This window comes from Piliocolobus tephrosceles, chromosome 13, assembly GCF_002776525.5.
Source record: "Piliocolobus tephrosceles isolate RC106 chromosome 13, ASM277652v3, whole genome shotgun sequence".
Classification (NCBI taxonomy): domain Eukaryota; kingdom Metazoa; phylum Chordata; class Mammalia; order Primates; family Cercopithecidae; genus Piliocolobus; species Piliocolobus tephrosceles.
The window spans coordinates 57262584-57282343 of NC_045446.1; the positions used below are offsets into that span (position 1 = coordinate 57262584).

The window sequence follows — 19760 nt, forward strand, 5'->3', positions numbered from 1 at the left end:
ACTCCTTGATAAGAAGGGCCACCCTGCAGCATTGGCTAAAGTGGGATGGAAGAAAAGGCTGGAAGGTGTACAGATGGGTCAACAGCCCCAGTCAGTAGGGGCACTCCATGGGCTGCACCATTACATTCCCCAGTAGTTCCCAATCAGGCCATGCAACTACTCACCAAGCTCTCTTCAAACCACTCCTTTATGTAGGCGGCCGTTGGGCCAGGGATCTGGCTCAGGAGGGCTGCTCTCTCCTGAGGAAGCTCCAGCATCTCCAAGGCCAGCCTCAAGTCCTCGATGAGATGGAGCACCGGGAAGGGGTTCATGTATGAGGCTGGGGAAGCCAGTCCAGGCTCACAAGTACCATCACTAAGATCTGCACCTGTTTTAGTGCCTGCAACGAGAGAGAGGTGGAAACTCAGTAAGAAGGGTGGACACCATGGGCAAGGAACTCGTAAAGAGCAAAGGTGGTGAAAAACAGGTGAAAGGGACAGATAAGAAGCTGGGAGTGAGCTGGGCATGGTGGTGCATGCCTGTAGTCTCAGCTACTTGGGAGGCTGAAGCAGGAAGATCACTTGAGTCCAGGAGTTCCAGGCTATAGTGCACAGTATCAGGCTTGAGAATAGTCACTACTCTCCAGCCTGGGCAACAGAGTGAGACCCCATCTTTAAATAAAGAAACCTGGAAGGCTACCTCAACCCCAGCTGAATCACTCACAATGTAAACTTTCCAGAAATCATCTTTATCTAATCTTGGGCTGGACAGTGTAAAAAGAGGCATGCAGAGGTGGATGACAATACCCTTTGGGACTGACATATGAAGCTCACACACTTAGACAACTGGGAAAGCACAGCCAGTCCTCACTAGGGACCACAAACTGCTAGTTTAGCCAGTAAGATCTCATTCTTCAGCTTTTAGAATAATTTTTTTCTTTATATTAATGTCATAGATTGCAGTTGGCCATCAGAGATTCCTCTATTCCTGTGTGTGCATTCCACTCCTCTGACAAAGGGATAGATCTTGACTCTGGGCTGGCTTCGTGACTTGCTCTGATCAACGAATGCAATGGAAGTGACTCTGTACCAGCTCTGGGCCTGGGCCTTAAGAGGTCTAACAGGTTCCACTCTTTCTTTGACCCTAAACCACCATGTAACACAGCCCAGTTACCCTGCTAGAAAAACAGCCCCACCTTTCTTAGCCCTCCCAGCTGTAGTGACAGACATGTGAATGAAGCCATCCAGGATCTTCCAGCCCCCAAGAGCCACCCCAGCTGACACCATGTGGAACAGGGAGGAGACAAACCTGCAGTGCTACTCAAATCATGAAATTACAAGGAAACGATGGTAGTTTTAAGCCAATATGTTTGGTTTGGCTTATCCCACAGCAACAGATGACAATTACTATATTCATTTTCGTGAGGGTTTAGTGAACTGGAATCTTTCTGGATCTTCCCAGTTGGGAGATCTTTATATTCCCTATATATCTCTATATGCTCTTAAATTTGTATTTATATATATATCTCCATACCTTATCTCCTTATTGTGGGCTGTGGTGTCTCTGAGAGAGTCCATGGTCCATGTTACATTTAGCCGAGTTCCCAGCATCATGCACTCTACCCAGTAGACACTGAAAAGGAATCTGACCAAATGCCTGCACATATACTTGAACGAGTATCTGGAGAGAGAGTGCTTCAATGTCCTCAGAGATCTGGTATATTGGGTCAGCTCTTTCTAATTTGATAAGCCCCAAATTCGACTGTTCCACTATTTGTTTGTTTGTTTGAGACAGAGTCTCGCTCTGTTGCCCAGGCTGGAGTGTAGTGGCACGATCTCGGCTCACAGCAATCTCCGCCTCCCGGGTTCACACCATTCTCCTGCCTCAGCCTCCCAAGTAGCTGGAACTACAGGTGCCCACCACCACACCCAGCTAATTTTTTGTATTTTTTAGTAGAGATGGGGTTTCACCGTGTTAGCCAGGATGGTCTCGATTTCCTGACCTTGTGATCCGCCCGCCTCGGCCTCCCAACGTGCTGGGATTACAGATGTGAGCCACTGCGTCCGGCCTGTTCCACCATTCTTACACCCATTTAACAGCAGCAGCAGCAGCAGCAGCAGCAGCAGCAAAAGTCTCCTTTCCATAAGTCCAGGGATATATTTTTCAAATCAAAACTGGGGCAACAGTCTAACAAAGGAAGTCTGTGTTTCTTTCAGCAGTAAACACTTTAGAAACTATGGTTTAGGTGGTGGAATTTCTAGGGCATTTGGATTATTTATAAGGCCAACCGAATGAGAGATTTGAAATTAGGACTCTACTGGAAATTGTGAGCTTGGGACCACCGCATCCATGGTATGCTGCAGGCCTGACGTCCAATTACAGGTCCCTTTACTCTTCTCAGAGCCAACCTCCTCCTTGCCAGGCAGTCTTGGGAAATGAGAAATCCACACAGATGGAAACAATTACCATTTGATTGCCAGTTTGCTTTCTGAAAATGCATGATACAGGGAATCATGGATCACAATCCACAAACAAGTCAGAGGCTCTGGGGAGCCAGGAAACTGCCCAATTACCCACCACTGTGATGTGTGCTCAGCACTTTCTGGCTCCTACAAATCCAATTAAGAGTGAACTGGGAAGAGCCACAGCCAAACTTCAGGGAAGAAAATGGAGAGAAGCAGAGCAAGACCTCCAATCTCCAAATCATTGCTGAGTAATCCCTCTCCATTCTGTACACACGAATTTCAAACACGTAGCCATTCAGTTTCATTTTAAGTATTTCATAAATGTAGGAAGAATGAGTCAGGCTAAAAGGTGGATAGAAGATCTGGGTTTTCATTAACTTTATACCACTGTGTGGCCTTGGAAAAGTCTCTTCCTTTCTTTGGGACCCTCTCTGCCCTAAAGCTTTGGGATTCTTTCCTACTATTCAGAGTGTGTGTGTGTACATGTGTGTGTACATGTATATCTGTGCCAAGTTTTACAGGCATATGTGTATATATGTATAAAAAACTTTAATTTATATTTCTTTGCAACTTATATTTCCTTTATTACTTTATCAAAACCAATAGTCAATAAATACTAGATGAGGGAAGTGAAAAGATAAATATTTTGTCCCTGAGCTAGTGGTAATGACAGTGACGGAAAAGCCTCAGATGACAAACTCCGCTTGATTTTAAATTTAAGAATCAGATAAGGTTACAGGGCAGAAAACTAAGGGAAGAAGAAACTTTCAGATGCCACCATTGGGCTTTGGGATGCAAATGGCAAAATGACATTGAATAAGCATCTACACAAAAGGAGATACAATTCTAAATTTAGAGGAAGAGTTTGGTAACCAGCCTCCAGTAAGCCGTCAGTGACCCATTCCTCTTAATGTTCGTAATTTGTGGATATTATATTATAGTTGCTCCGTGTCACCAGTTGAATATGACAGAAATGATGGAACATTACTTCCAAGGCTAGGTTATAAAAAGCACTGTGACTCCTTCTGCTTTATTATATCAGGCCACTCGCTCTAGGGGAAGGCCGCTGCCATGATATAAGGACAGTCAATCATCCCTACAGAGAAGTCCATATGGTGAGGAAATATGGCTACCTGTCAGCAGACATCAAAGAACTGAGCCCTTCTACCAATGGCCATATGAGTGAGCCACTGTGGAAGGGATCTTCCAGCCCAGGTGTTCCCAACCCCAGCCACAGACTGGTAGCAGTCCATGGCCTGTTAGGAACTGGGCCACACAGCAGGAGGTGAGCAGTGGGCCAATGAGCATTACTACCTGAGCTCCACCTTCTGTCAGATCACTGGTGGCATTAGAGTCTCATAGGTGCGCGAACCCTATTGTGAACTGTGCATGCGAGGGATCTAGGTTGCTCACTCCTTATGAGAATCTAACAAATGCCTGGTGATCTGAGGTAGAACAGGTTCATCCTGAAACCTTCCCCCGACCCTCCAGGTCCATGGAAAAACTGTCTTCGACAAAACCGTTCCCTGGTGCCAAAAAGGTTAGGGATTGCTGCTCCAGCCCCAGAGAAGCCTTCAGATGACTGTAGCCCCAGCTAATATCTTAACTATAACCCTTTAAAAGACCTAAGCCAGAACCACCCAACTAAACCACTCCTGAATTCCTGGCAGATAGAAACAGATGATAAATGTTTGTTATTGCATGATGCTATGTTTGGGGTAATTTATGTTACACAGTAAAATAACTAAAAATAAAAATAGCTGAGAATATTCTGAGAAGTACAATCAAGAGACACTTGCCATACACTGCTAAAATATGTTGCTAGAATTACTCTCACAGAAAAAAAATAAGATCTTTATTCTATACCATACACAAAAATAAAATTTAGACAGACAAGGATTATATGCTTAAAAAACTGAACTAGAAATACAAAGAGAAGATAAGTCAAAACTGAGTTAGAGGAAGATTTTATAGGCACAAGAGCAATTGAGCAAGACATAAAAGAACAATACATCTGACTACATAAAATTAACTTCTGGAATATTAAAAACAAAATTAAATTAAAAGACAAATTATAGCCTGAAAAACCTACTTGTAGGCCAGGCGTGGTGGCTAATGCCTGTAATCCTAGTATTTTGGGAGGCCGAGGCGGGCAGATCACCTGAGGTCAGGAGTTCGAGACTGGCCTGGCCAACATGGCAAAACCCTGTCTCTACTAAAAATACAAAAATTAGCCAAGCATGGTGGCAGGCCCCAGTAATCCCAGCTACTCGGGAGGCTGAGGCAGGAAAATCGCTTGATCCCAGGAGGCAGAGGTTGTAGTGAGCTGAGATGGTGCCATTGCACTCCAGCCTGGGCAACAAGAAGAAAACTCTGTCTCAAAAAAAAAAAAAAAAACAACCCCCCCCCCCAAAAAAAACCTACTCGTATCAATTACAACAAAAGCTCAGTACAGCCTTCATTAAAAAAAAAAAAAAGAGAGAGACCTTATCTATCAATAAAAAAAGTCCCCAATTCACTTCTCACACATAAAACAGGCACAAGGTTCTTATGGGGGTAATTCTAGAATTAAAAAACAAAAGTAAAAATTAAAAATATGGAAAGAAAATGTTTTTGCACTAGTAAATAGAATATTTAAAAATGACATTCAATTTTCACCTACGTAAATTGTTGAAAATGCAAATGCAATGATAGTCAATGTTGGCAAGCTCATATGCTGTTCATAAGGGTGCCCTCATACACTGTTACTAGACACAAAGACCAGCCTAATCTTTCTGAAAAGCAATTTGGCAAGATACAGGGAAAATATTCATGGCTTTTGACCTAGCAAGTCCAATTCTAGAAAGTTAACCTAAGGAAATATAACCAGACATGTAGTCAAAGATTAATATACAAGAATCATCTCAGCAGCATCTTAATTTTCCAAAAGTAGGGGGAAAATCCCCCCAAATTGGTGAATATTTAAATAACTTCTGAAACAAAGAATATGATTCATATAGCTATATAGAAAACAATTATCTAAAGATTCAATAACATGGGGAAATACTTGCCTTATTCAGTAAAAAAATTTTAAATATATGTATACGGTGTATATATACAGAAAAATACACAAATGTTGACATTATTTTCATTACTTTTATAACATTTGTTTTAAACTTTAAATTTATTGAATATAAGTGAGACATTCAAGTTTGACATTTAGTTTGCACAGGGACTGTAGGTTCTCTTGTTCTCTGAAAGTCCCCACAGGATGCTAGACAATATGGAAGAATTCAGGCCTTTATTTGGTCAGGAAATCAAGTGAGTAAACCCAGACAGGTTTCTTCCTTGTGCTGTTATTAGCTTTCCCTCTCTCCATAATTGCATTAGTGAAAGGGGGGAAAACCTGGTAGTATTTTCACAGAACAATCATTTCAGAAAATCCCAGAGCAGGCTTCTTGGTAAGCTAGCCATGTACTGCTTAACGGGGAGCCTTCTGGAAACAGGACAGACTCAACTGCCAGGAGTCCCCCTTACCCACAATGAACAAACAGAAAAGCTGAAAAAGATAACACCCTTATTTTATTTTTATTTTTTAAATGTGGAGCCAAGCTTGAAAGACAGTAAAAACCTTGGGTACCAGAAACAGAGTGAACTCAACAGTGAAATCAATTCAAGCTGACTCTATAGTAGCCCGGGGCAAAATACCCAGCTATAGAGAGGAACCGAGGTTGGGGCTTGAGATTTTAATGTCTCCAGTGAAAGCAGTAAGTTGAAAGTGAGACCCCTATAGAAAGAAAGTACCCCGAAGTATTGCCTATTTCATAAAGGGGTCTGAAAAATTTCACCCAACGGCAGGGAAGCTTGCAGTATGCTAAGGGGCCCCCTACGTGTTTATAATACCACATATATACACCCTCCCTCACCCCCAGTGAGACATCAAACCTACAGTCCTCTGCATACTACTGGTATAGTGCCAAATTTCTACTATGCACTTACTACTGAAACCCCAAACCAGAAATCAACATACATGCACACAAAATGGTCCAGAATAGTGCAACACCTAAAGCCCAGCATTAGCAAATGCAAAATCTCCCAGGAGGCTCATTTCCACACTCCACACACATTCCCCGCGATTATCCCCTGTAAAAAAAAAATTACAACCACAGTGGGAAACAAATCAAAATAGAACAAAAACAATAAGTAAAGAAAATGTGTACCCTAAAACCTGGGATTAACAGGACAATTTAGAAGGCACAATAAACCACTAATACTGGATATGCCTAAATATAAGGCAAGATTTACCCCCCAAATTTCTCAGAAAAGGGTAATTCAACTTACAGTCAAGCCTAAAGTTTCTCTTTGGGGCATTCTATTTCATTTTGAGCAACAAAGTATTCAGAGTAGCACAAATGTTTTCAACTTTCAATGCTCACTGAAGTCACCTGAGCAGTTTTACAAACTACAGATGCCTGGGCCCTCCTCCAGGGATTCTAATTTAATTGCTCTGAGGTGTGACCTGGGGTAATAAAAAGTTTTCCAGGTGACACTAAAATGATGCTTAAGCTGAAACCACTGCACTAGCAGATCACCTCAATCAAGTCTAACTTTGATGGTTATAGAGGTCACCCGAGAATTTTTATTTTAAGGAAGAAAACCAAAATTTAATGAAGATGTAGTAATTATTTTTGAGGATAAGACCACATACAATGCAAGTGTTATAGGATTTCATTGAAAGCCTGTTCTTTTCTTTTTTCTTTTTTTTTGTTTTTTGAGACAGAGTCTCTCTCTGTCACTCAGGCTGGAGTGCAGTGGCACGATCTCAGCTCACTGCAACCTCCACCTCCCAGTGATTCTCCTGCCTCAGCGTCCTGAGTAGCTGGGACTACAGGCACGCACCACCACGCCTGGCTAATTTTTGTATTTAGTAGAGACGGGGTTTTGCCATATTGCCCAGGGTGGTCTCGAACTCCTGAGCTTGTGATCTGCCTGCCTCCGCCTCCCAAAGTGCTGGGATAAAGGCGTGAGCCACCACACCCGGCTGAAAGCCTTTTAATGATTGCTTTTGAAAGCACATAGGTATGTATGTGGTAGTGACTGGGGTTGTTCAGGTATTTTGTTCTCCTCTGCTTGCATTCTTAGTAGGCTTACAGTTCTGTCCCTCGAAGTCACTCATGGTCACATAACTTCCTTTGGCCAATAAACAGAAACTATGTGTATCACTGGGAGAAAGTCTAAGAGCCAGTACACAATTCCCCATATCTCTTCCACCTTCCCTGACTCCTGGCAATAGTGGAGACTCAATCAGCCTGTGTTCAAGTGAAGATGATAAGGACCAGAGCCCTCAGCAGATCTCAGAGAACTTGCAATGTGCACAAGAAGTAAACCTTTGTGTTTCAAACTACTGACATTTCAGTAGTTTCTCACTGCAACATAACTTAGCTTATCTTCATTCATGCAAAATATATATGTTGTACAATTAAGACATATAAACAAGATAAACTTTTAAAATCTAATCTTTTACTATGTAAATGGAGTTCTTTGGCATGAGATGAAATAGCTGATGACAGCATCATATATGAATTTTAAAAATGTTGTATTTAAAACAACTTCCAAGTAAGGATGGTGTGTTCTCAAACCTTGCCACTTAAAAGTGGGGTCCACGTGAGTAGCAATAGCAAAACCTGAGAGTTCATTAGAAATACAGAGTCTCAGATCCCATCCCAGACCTACAAATAGGAATCTGCATCCCCAAATGCTCTAAACTGCTCTAGAATGCTAGGATTATTCAAAAAGAGCTCTTATAATGATAGAAACAAAGATAAGTATAAAAAGCTCAAGGGCCAGGCGCGGTGGCTCAAGCCTGTAATCCCAGCACTTTGGAAGGCCGAGACGGGCGGATCACGAGGTCAGGAGATCGAGACCACCCTGGCTAACACGGTGAAACCCCGTCTCTACTAAAAAAAATACAAAAAACTAGCAGGGCGAGGTGGCGGGCGCCTGTAGTCCCAGCTACTCGGGAGGCTAAGGCAGGAGAATGGCGTAAACCCGGGAGGCGGAACTTATAGTGAGCTGAGATCTGGCCACTGCACTCCAGCCTGGGCCACAGAGCGAGACTCCATCTCAAAAAAAAAAAAAAAAAAAAAAAGCTCAAATAAAATTATTTCATCAGATGTGCCAGTGACAGGAATGGTGGCGGGCACCTGTAATCCCAGTTACTCAGGAGGCTGAGAATTGCTTGAACCTAGGAGGTGGAGGTTTCAGTGAGCCAAGATTACGCCACTGTACTCCAGCCTGGGCAACAGAGCAAGACTCTGTCTCAAAAAAAAGAAAAAACCAAGTGCCAATGAGACAAGAAGTTCATAAATTAACATATCATTTTGAATTACTGAAAGCCTTTTAATTAGTGCTTAAACATATAACTAAATCAATACATGAATATTATGAATAAATATTTTGTCTATTTGGGAATATTTGGGCATATTTCATATGTTTTATGTAATTAAAGGAGAAAAGGAAGAAACAAAAACCTTAAAGAAAATGAAAGCATGATTTTAAAAAATAGGAAAATTTGAAAAAAAAAATACAAACCAAAATAAAGAACACAGCGAAACAAATTAAAAATTAAATGAACAGGTTAAATGGCAGATGAGAGAATTATTGGAGAGGAAGATAGACCTGAGGAATGCTGCATACAGAGACACAAGTGAAAAATACAAAAGAGGAGTAGCAAGCATGGAATTAAAAAAGAATGACAAGGTCCAACACAATTCTTCAGGAATTCCAGAATAATACAGAGGATGAAGCAGAGGCAACAAATAAAATGGCTATGAATTTTTCAGAATGGAAAACTTGAGTCCTCTCAGTTTAAAGACACTCACTGAGTCCCAGGAATAATACATCAAAACAAATTCACCGAAGAAACAACACAGTGAAACTGAAGAATACCAAAGATAAACAGGAAGTTTAAAAACAACCAGAGATAGAAGCCAGATTGCCAGACTTCTCATTAGCAATAAATCCCTGTGACCACAAAATAATACCTATGGATAGTGCCCAACCTATAAGCCTGTATAAGATAAACTATCATTCAAGATTAGGAACATTTAAGGACATTTTTCAAATAACAACTAATACAATCTATTACTCACAGACTATCAAATTTTAAGGAAGAAAACTATATCATGCAAAAAAAAAAAACAGCACCATGAAAGAATCAACTATGATTGGAGAGGTTGTTAAAATTGTTAAAACGCTGTCAATTTAAAAAAACAATAATTTGGAGAATATAAATAAAGATACTAGAATACTAAACAAAAATAATGTGGAAGATGGGGCAGTGATGGGAATTAAAGCATTCTAAGAGTCAAGTATTATTTATTTTATTTTTATTTTATCTTTTGAGATGGAGTCTGGCTCTGTGGCCCAGGCTGGACTGCAGTGGTGCGATCTCAGCTCACTGCAAGCTCCGTCTTCTGGGTTCATGCCATTCTCCTGCCTCAGCCTCACGAGTAGCTGGGACTACAGGTGCCCGCCATCACGCCCAGCTAATTTTTCACTGTGTTAGCCAGGATGGTCTCGATTTCCTGACCTCGTGATCCGCCCGCCTCGGCCTCCCAAAGTGCTGGGATTACAGGCGTGAGCCACCGCGCCCAGTTGTCTTATAAAGAAATTTAATCGTAGTTTAAATTTTTTTCCACACAGAAAACACCAGGCCAAATGCTTTTACATGTTAATTCTATCAAACATTAAAGAATAATTCTAATCTAACAAAGTATTTTAGATAAAATATAAAGGCCAACTTGATGCTAACAAAATGGAAAGCCTCAGTAAAATGGACACATTTCTAGAAAAACTTAACTTGCCAAGACTCAATTAAGAAAACCAGTCCACACCATTACAAGAAAAAAATCTTCAAACAAGAATACACGATGCCCACACAGTTTTGCAGCTCAGTTCCTATACCTACAACTATAGCAAATATTTAAGGAACACATAGTTCCAGCCTTATCCACTCTTTCAGAGAATGGAAAACAAGGCATAGTTCCATAATCTACCAGTGAGGGAAAAATGGAATGAGGGCTGTCAAACAGCGGGTGCCCCAGTAGCAGTTTTGACCTCTTCATACAAAGGGCAGTCTTTAATAGCTCTGCCCCTTAGACACTCCTAAAACCCCCACTCCAACTCTTCTGAACAAAGTCCTAGCAGGGCTCTCCCAACCCACAATGCGAAACAGCGAGTCTGTTACTGATGACTGCTATATGCTGCTCCAACTCAGAGAAGCCAGGATAAGAACAGTTAAGGACTGTTCAGAGTATGGTCTCAACAGCCTTCAGCACCACAGCTGACTTCATTCACAGGCCAATGTGAAGAATCTTGGTCTTGATCAGAACTTTCTCTGCCCCTGCACAATCTTTTGTTGTTTTCTTTTTACAAACCCAGACGCTAATCAGAGTTGGCAGAATGGCCCCAGCTGACAGGGCAACCTCTTTAACTGTCATAAAACAGACTCCTCTTAACTATTCCTCCTCAATGAGTACTGCTTGTACATAACTGCATGAGTAACCTCCTGCACATCCAAGAGGAATAACTGGCCCTCTGTGTCCTGACCACGTGGCTCTCTGGTCCCCTGCCAGAAGTGGCCTGACAAAGTAGCCACTGAACCTGTCAGTTCACAAATTAAGCCCCATGCAAAATTAGTGTCTGTGGCAGTTGCTCTGGGCCATCCAGAGGGAGGTAATTAAGCAATATATAGTTCAATTTCAATTGTCAACAGTGTAATTCATTACAGTGTAATTTGCAAGCAGAATCACAGGGACTAATCAGGAGGAAGACTAGATCAAAGGTTAACATCCTACTGGAAACTATAATAATGGTCTTTCATATTGGAACCAAGTCATTATTGACAGAGGTCCTAGAGTCTTTAACAGCCACCCTTTCCCAACTTTCTGATATAAAATCCTGAGGTCCAAATCTAGTATAGTCCCACTCTAGTATCGTCTAGTCACCTGGGATTCAGCCATTCAGATTTTAAGAATTCAACTTTACAAGGAGTTTCATTTAATAGTCCTGCTTACAAGGCATTTCTTTTTGCATTTACAAGAACCAATTTCTAGCTCTCACACCTCCCAAGCGTTGACCACCTGAGATGAAGGCCATCACATCTCAGGTGTGGCTCTGGAGAGGCGTAATTACCACTTGTGCATTAGGATGTCCTCTCAGAGTACTCCTGGTCTGATTGTTTACAGGAGTGATAATCATCCTGCACTGTTTGCACCTTTTTAGTTGATGGGGGAGGAGACGGACTTTTTTTTGCACTAAAAGCTTAATTACATAAACATTGATATCACATGCCCAAAGTGCACTCTTTTTAGAAGGAGTTTTGGAAAGTAAACAGTAATCTAGCCTATTGTAATTAATAAGAGGCAATTCCTTGTTATATAGTATATGATTATTAGTGATCACTGAATAAATTACATCCATTTTAGTAGGAATCTGTGTTGTTTTCATGTAAGTGGCTACTATTTGGGAGGTGCAGGAAGCCCATAAAGGTTTTTTCCATTGAAATACATGGTAACTGTGAGAAAACACATTCTTTGGGTACTTGAGTACTTTGATGGAAAAGCAGTTGTGTTTTGGCAGTGGTGGTGGCACTACTTGACATCATGCAATCTGAAATTAATCAGAGAATATAAATAAAGAGGAAGATTTAAATGTTCACACAAAAATGTCATTTCTGCAGGATCTATGGTATCATGATGTGGTGCCACAGTTTTCCAACTTCTTTAGCTGTGCCACCCTTAAGCAAAGGAACCCTTGTTTGGAAGAAATAACGTAAGAGAGACAAGAACAAAACCACTCTGGCTTAGGGATTGTGATCAAGAAGAGAAAAGTATCCTTCCCTCTGTTAATTCTTTTCTCCTACAGACAGCCCCATGCATCAACATAAAAACCAGCCCAGGAATAAAAGGAGCCTGAAAGAGACTCAGATGGCCCTGGACTCAAATCTTAGCAGTATGATCTTGGGGGGTAAAAATAATTTAATACTAATATCAATAAAACAAATAACTTGGACCAATTTAGCACTTTCTAGGTGCCTTATTTGCATTAATTCAACCCTCACAATAATATGAGACAGGTACTATTATTACCGCTATTTTATCAATAAGTAAATTGAGGCTCAGAAGAATTAAGCAATTTGTCCAAAGATCCCACAGCCAGCACTAAATGGCTGAGCTGGGATTCAAATCCCTACAGTCCAACTCTGTAGTCCACATTAATAACCACAAAAATTCCTAACCTCTTTGGTCCAATTTGGCTCAGCCATTTTAATGCCATCATAAAAATGAGGAAAAGTGTCCTCAACAATCTTGAGAAAAAGTATCCTGAACAAGGCATTCAAAAGAATGATCATTATTTTTATCAAGAATAGCACAGAAAACATGCCCTCCAGATACTCACTAGTAACCTCAATGTTGAATAATGTGTCAAATAGCTCCTGTCAAATATCTATGTGAGCCAGTTACTACTTCAGGGATGGTTCACGGGACATACAAACTACTAGTTTTCCAAAAAATAAATAAATAAATAAATAAATAAATAAATAAATAAATAAATAAATAAATTGTTATTCCAAAAAGAATCAGTGAAACAAAGGTGAAAATAGAGAAAATAAATGAAGTTCAGTATGCAGTCAGATAGAGGATGTATACAGAAACCTATATGTATACCTCCTAACCAATGAAAAGGAGATCCTAGTCACAAAAGCAAATAAAATACATCTAGCATATATTAAATGCTTATTAACTAAAATGCCTAAAACCACCAATTAAGGCACTGGAGATACAGTGGCAGAGCCTCCGTCCCTAAGAAACTCACATGCTGGTGCAGGAGGCAGACAATAAAGAGGCAAATATGAATGTGATAGGTCAGGAAATAAGTGCTATAAAGAAGTATAAACAAGATACAAGAACAGAGTTATGTGGGAATGCATGACAGACACAGTCAGGGAAGGCCTTCTGATATGGTAACATTTCAGCATAAGCCTAGATCTGGAGGAGAGCATTCCAGGAAAGGGGAGAGCAAGAGCATGGTTAAAGTGAGATAAGTCCTGGGAACATGAAAGGGATGCATAAAGGGCTGCAAAAACCAAGTCATGCCAAGACCTTGCTGGCCATGGTAAGGGTTTTAAACTTTATCCTGAGATGGGAAGCCATTGAGGAATTTTGGAGAGAGAAGTGATATGACTTAATTTACATTTTCAGGTTTACTCTGCAGCTCTGTGGAAAAGAGTCTATAAAGGAGCAAGAACAGACACAGAGAGCAATCAGAAGACTATGTATCAATCTTGCAGACCCTGGGCAAATCCAGCAATGGATGCACAAGCCGTATACAGTGAAAACCACAAAACTCAGATGGGTGAAATAAGAGCTTTAATAAATGAGAATGCTACCCTGTCCCCAGAAAAGATTCAACATGATAAAGATTATTTTTAGTCCCTCATTAATCTATCAAGAACTAACATTTTATAGTGCTTACTATGTGCCAGGCACTGTTCTAAGCACCTTACGTGTGTTAACACAGGCAACTCTCTAAGATGGGTACTATTACTATTCTCATTTCAAATATGAGGAAACTGAGGCACAGACCATGCAAGTAACTTGTTGTAGAGCTAGGATTTCAAACAAGTAGTCTGGCTACAGGTATTCCTCCCTACCAATCTGCAAAGAACCAATTTGCAAAGAATGCCTTCTCTCTATAAAACTCTCACGCCTGCTCCAGACAGAGAAGCCCAGGAGTCCTTCTAGATGGAACTTTCCAAGATGGAGGACTAAGGAATGGAAGGACAGAGAGCAGTTTGTACTGGAAGATCAGAAGAATAGGTCTCCTGGGTTTCACACAACCCACACTTAGGGACCCTCTCTCCACACACATCCCAGATTCTCAGTTGCAGATCCTGGGTCAAGGCAAGGCCTTAAGGATCCAGCCACATAATGTCTCTCAGAGACAAAATGAATTTTGCCAGAGGCGCTGTCATTTCAGGAATGCCTGCATGGAGAAATCAGGAAGCAGAAAGAGGTACTGACCCCATACAAGGCTACTTTTCTTTAGAAGTCTGATTCATCGCTCAAAAATTCAATATTGTGAAAGTGTCAGTTCTTCCCAACATGATCTAAGTTAAATGCAATCGCAATCAAAATCCCAGAAAGGTACTTTGTGATAAAAAAAAAAATTGACTCTAAATTTCATATGAAGAGGCAAAAGGTAGCCAACACAACATTGAAGAATAAAGTTGGAGGACTGACAGTACCCAACTTCAAGACTTACTATAAAGCTACAGTAAATCAACACAGTGTGGTATTGGTGAAAGAAAAAATAAACAAATAAATCCATGAAACAGAATAGAGAGCTCAAAAATAGACCTGAATATGCATCACAAAAATATAATCAAATGGCCTTTGACAAAGCAGCAAAGATAATACATAGAGAAAAGACAGTATTTTCATCCCTCCCTGACAACCATGGAAGAGGTCTGACAGGGGCTCGCTCAGTCTCCCTTTTGCTCTTTGGCTGAAGGCTCCGAAGTGCTGACTGCCTCAGGCATTTTCAGGCAATGATCCTGTGGCTCTTATCCCAATGCACATAAGCTCCCCAGGAGCTCGCAGGTCAGTATCTCTAAAAGGATTGCTAGGAAATCCACTTTCTTGACTCTTTCTCCTCAGTAAGGCATCAGAGACCCTAATCTAGAACATGACATCTGTATTGGCCAGGGTTCTCTAGAGGGACAGAACTAATAAGAGATATGAATACATAAAGGGGAGTTTATTAAGTAGTGTTAACCCACACAATCACAAGGTCCCACAATAGGCCATCTGCAAACTGAGGAGCAAGGAAGCCAGTCACAGTCCTAAAGCCGAAGAACTTGAAGTCTGGTGTTCAGGGACAGGAAGCATCCAGCACAGGAGAAAGATGTAGGCTGGGAGGCTAAGCTAGTCTAGACTTTTCATGTTTTTCTGCCTGCTTTATATTAGCTAGCAGCTTATTAGATGGTGCCTACCCAGATTAAGGGTGGGTCTGCCTTCCCCAGCCCACTGACTCAAATGTTAATCTCCTTTGGCAGTACTCTCACAGACGCACCCAGTATCAATACTTTGCATCCTTCAATCCAATCAAGTTGACACTCAGTATTAAACATCATGACATCCCAGTCTATGGAGCCTCTGAAAAGCAGGACATTAGTCATGGCTTCTCAAGGGCTCTCTATCCACTGAGAAATTGAGAAGCAGACAGATGATAGCTAGAATACATCACAGTACCAACAATAACCTGAAGAAGCTGCAAGACACAGGCACACTCTCCCACCTCAGGCTCAAATACCAAGAGCCCTCTGTAAGTCAAGTGAAATCCTCCAATGGGAAGGAAAAGCAAATGCCTGAGAAGCGGCAGTGTCAGGTACTCTGTGTACTTCCTGGGGTCTAGCCACACTTGGCCCAGTACCTTCCTCCATGCTCTCTTCCAGCCACAGCTCAAACAATGAAGAGCAAGGTCCCAAAGAAGCACATCCAATCTACCAATGAGGCTACTGAAGTGTACCAGGTAACGTCAGAAGACTTGGGACCTTCTGGAAAGATCTCCAACAAAAGGTTTGGTCTAATCAATACGGGCTTCTGGTTGCTCCCGTAAAGAAAGGAATCAGCTGGAACAGCTAATTGATAGTCCTTTCAAATTAACCACAGCTTTGCTAGATCTTTTCTTAAAAAAAAAAAAAAAGTCCCCTACTGGCTAATGCAAATATTAAAACCAAACAGTTGAGATGGATAAAAAACAATATGGCATAAAGAACATTTGAATCACTAATTGAATCAAAACAAAACTGCCTCCTAGCTCTGAAACACACTAGAGACCATCTGAGGAAGCTGACACTTGCATTAGGTGGCAGAGTCTGCTAGATTTCAAGTTTCAGATCAGCTGTAATAAGCCATGAAAAGCCCTGAAAATTTTACATTAGAATCAGTCTCACTGAACCCAAACTGCCTCGCAGCCAGAATCCGAACTGAGACGGTAGATGGTAGGTACATCCACACTGTCTCAGCAGAGACCAGAACGATCACACCAGACATCAGAGAGTGGTATAAGTTCGTATCAAAGAAAAAAAGAGAGTTGATATACACAATAACACTATTGAAAAATAAATATAACAAGGGACTTTTCTCTATGCCAAAACAAAAAAAAGTAAAAGGAGAGAAGCAGTTTCTGGAATGTGGAGGATGAGACCACGGTTGCTGGGGTTCCCTGGGCATACCTGCAATGATCCCGTCCATTTGCTCCAGGGCAGCTTCCAGCACATGACTAGCATCAGAAGCCATGACTCCTTGTGCCTGCCTAGTCTCCTCCTCTTCTTACTGAAAATTCGAATACAGAACAAAAGAAAAATTACAGAGAGTTCCACGTTACGCACACAAGATCACAAAAACCTTTCATTCCATCATCACACAATGTGTTTTCATAAGAATCATAATAGCTGACATGTAGTTTCTGCATCTCCACAGCCTTTCCCCTCCTGTCATGAGTGCTTTTTTTCATGAATCTTTAGCACACAATCCCATTCACTTCTGTAATGAAAAACCACCAGGGCTCTCCAGAGTCACCTGTGGCAGCAAGACGGCAATTGTTAACACCTCACCAGGTGTAACAATTGGAGTCCCAGGTTCCAGAAGCTCCAACCCCACTGTTTCACTGAGTCTCCTATGCCACTCCACTAAGTGGCGTAGGAGAGCAGCGTAGCTAACAGGGACACTGCCAGGGCCAGGGCGTACAAGGCAATGCAGTGCAAAGGCAGGGCCTGGGACAGTCCCTGCAGGGATTTAACTGTCTTATATCTGCATTTGCCCTAGGCCTGCAGTGCTTTCCTTGGGCAGGTGTGAGTCAGGCTGAGAGGGCTCAAATGCCACTTCCAGTCCTTCAATTGGGAAAGGGTGCACTGCCTAGGAAGGCTACAGGCCACGAGGATGTAGAGAGAGCACTGTCCCAGGAGCACTGTAACTGACCATCTTAGATCCACTCTACCCAGCGCCATTCGAGGTTCAGAATCCCATCTTTTCAGGGCAGAGGAACACCTCCAAGGATACACAGTCCAGTCACTCCCATAATGCTGTATCCCCTAGCTAGAGCAAAGGGGAACTGCTCAGTGCCTCTCCCCTGTCCCTTGGGCAATTGCGCCCATCTCTAGACAACTCTACCTCAAGGAAGGTCTTTAGTTTAAACTCCCTTCCTGCAGCCTCCTCTCATTTTTCTTGTTCCCCACCCTCTCCCTGGGTAGCAGGGAGGGATTTACAACACCACTTGTAATCTCAAGAGAATTAGCTCACGTCTGTAAACTGGAGGAGTTGCTGTTTGCTCATTCAGCAAATCTACACATGTGCCTAATGGCCATACAGGCTATGCAGAACAGAGGCACAGTTCCCACACTCCAGCATGGTGCAGCACAGGAAACAGGTGGTTCTGAAGCTCTTTGCCAGTTTTTCCAGTGAAATGGGACATTTAGAGTGAAGACAGGAAAATGGGCACCACCCAGGCGTGGCTTTGGAGATGGTGTGGATAAGCATATCAAGACCAAGGAACCACACTTGACTGCACCAGGAAGTAATAGTTAAAATTCACAGGCTCCAAAGTCAGACAGCTTGAGTTCAGACCCAGCTCTGCTATGTACTATGTGATCTCTGAGCCTCAGTTTCTTCATCTGTAAAATGGAGATAACAGCATCTAATCCATAGATGTCATGATTAAAATTATGTAGAGAGCACTAAGCATATTCCTTTGCACAAAGTGTTCAATATGTTAGCTGTTTTTTTCGTTTGTTTGTTTGTTTGTTTTAAGCGAGGATATAACATCAGGACATATTTTTGTCAGCTCAGAGGAAACTTTAAACAAAAATAGGTAGGTGCAGAGAGGGAGAACCAGATAAACTCAGGAGGCTGGTTTGTTTGGAGGTGGCAGGCATGGGCAAGGAAGATAAGCAAACATGCTTGTGAAGGGGGAGAGGGCAGGGATTTACAGGTGCTAAGGCCAAGGAAGGTTCAGAAGCAGGCATTCAGCCTCGGGGGTCAAGAACCACTGCACAGTTAGCTTAGAGGGAATGAGAATGGGAGCTCTCAGGGGTGTCGGGGAACTTCAGTGCACCTCAGGGCCCTGGCAGGAGCCAGAAAAGGCTGCAACAAGGAACAGAGCTGCTCCGAGGTGAGATGAGCAGCCCAGGCTGCTACAGAGTGAACACGGTGTGGAAATCCTGGGGCCTGAATGGAGGCCAGCTTCGGACAGGATAAAAGAAGAGGTAGCAGGGAAAAAGGGGGAAGCAGAAGGAGGGAAACAATCTGCAGACTGTCACCTGTTCAGCATAAGGGATATTAAAAGTTTGAAATAATCCCTCCAAATCCTTCCCACTGCTCTTTCAATAAGGGGAAACTTCCAAACTCCTTACTGTGGCCTATGAGGCAGGTCTCAGGATCAGGCCAGGCCATGCTCACATCTCTCCCCTCACGGCTCCTCATGCTTCAGCAGCACTGGTCTCCTGTCTGCTCCCAAGTCCTCCAAGACCTTCCCTCCTCTGCAATACACCTGCCATCCTCCTACCCTGAGCTCACTTCCTGGTTCTCTGCACAGCTGATTTATTCTCATCCTTCAGATCTCAGATCCAAAGTATCAGAGAGGTCTTCCCCATACCACCCTCCCCGGCACCATGTAAAGCAGCCCCTTCAAGGCACAACAAATCCACAGTATCTTGTTCTATGTATTTGTTTCCTTGCTAACTGGCCACCTTCTCACAGAGGCAGAGGGACCCTGTCTGCCTTTACTCCTAGGTTCCCACTGTCTAGCAGATAGATACTTATGAATAAATGGATAGATCCATGCAGCCAGCATTGTGCTAGAGCCTAGAAGGATATTGATAAATCAGACCTAGTCTCTGACCCCCATGAACCACACAATCTAGTGGAGGAGATGGAAGTATGAACAAATAATTATGACATAGTGCAAGGTGTGTTGATAGAGGCAGGTGTGCAACTTCCCTGGGTCTTGAAGGATGATAGAAGCTTTCTCAGAAGGTGAGGAGGAGAATGCTGTTCCAGGCAGAGAATGTGGTACACATGAAAGTCAGGGAAGCATGCACAGGCAGGATGTAGTTGGCAAAGGCCAAAGTGGTTGATGAGATCATGCAGCAGCACCCAGCTGCTCGAGATGAGTCAAAGCCTTCCATGGAATTCACATATGCAGTACAAGGGCAATGCATGAGAGGAGCCTGGGAATCACACCCACCACATCAGGGGACTGGATGCCAGTGCC

The 19760-nt window shown here is 42.3% G+C and overlaps 1 protein-coding gene across 5 annotated transcripts in view; it reads right to left on the reverse strand.

Moving 5' to 3' along the window:
* PPFIBP2 (PPFIA binding protein 2) overlaps nucleotides 1-19760 on the reverse strand; it is a 143699-nt gene that overhangs the window by 91328 nt on the left and 32611 nt on the right. For all 5 annotated transcript variants that reach the window (XR_002725850.3, XM_023190011.3, XM_023190005.1 and 2 more), the window contains 2 exons: nucleotides 16726-16825; nucleotides 165-379 (listed from right to left, as the gene is read on the reverse strand). Coding sequence is in view for 4 of the 5 variants with exons in the window: in XM_023190011.3 (XP_023045779.1) it covers nucleotides 165-379; nucleotides 16726-16789 (279 nt within the window). In the remaining variant the exon portion in view is untranslated. The remainder of the gene's footprint in view (nucleotides 1-164; nucleotides 380-16725; nucleotides 16826-19760) is intronic.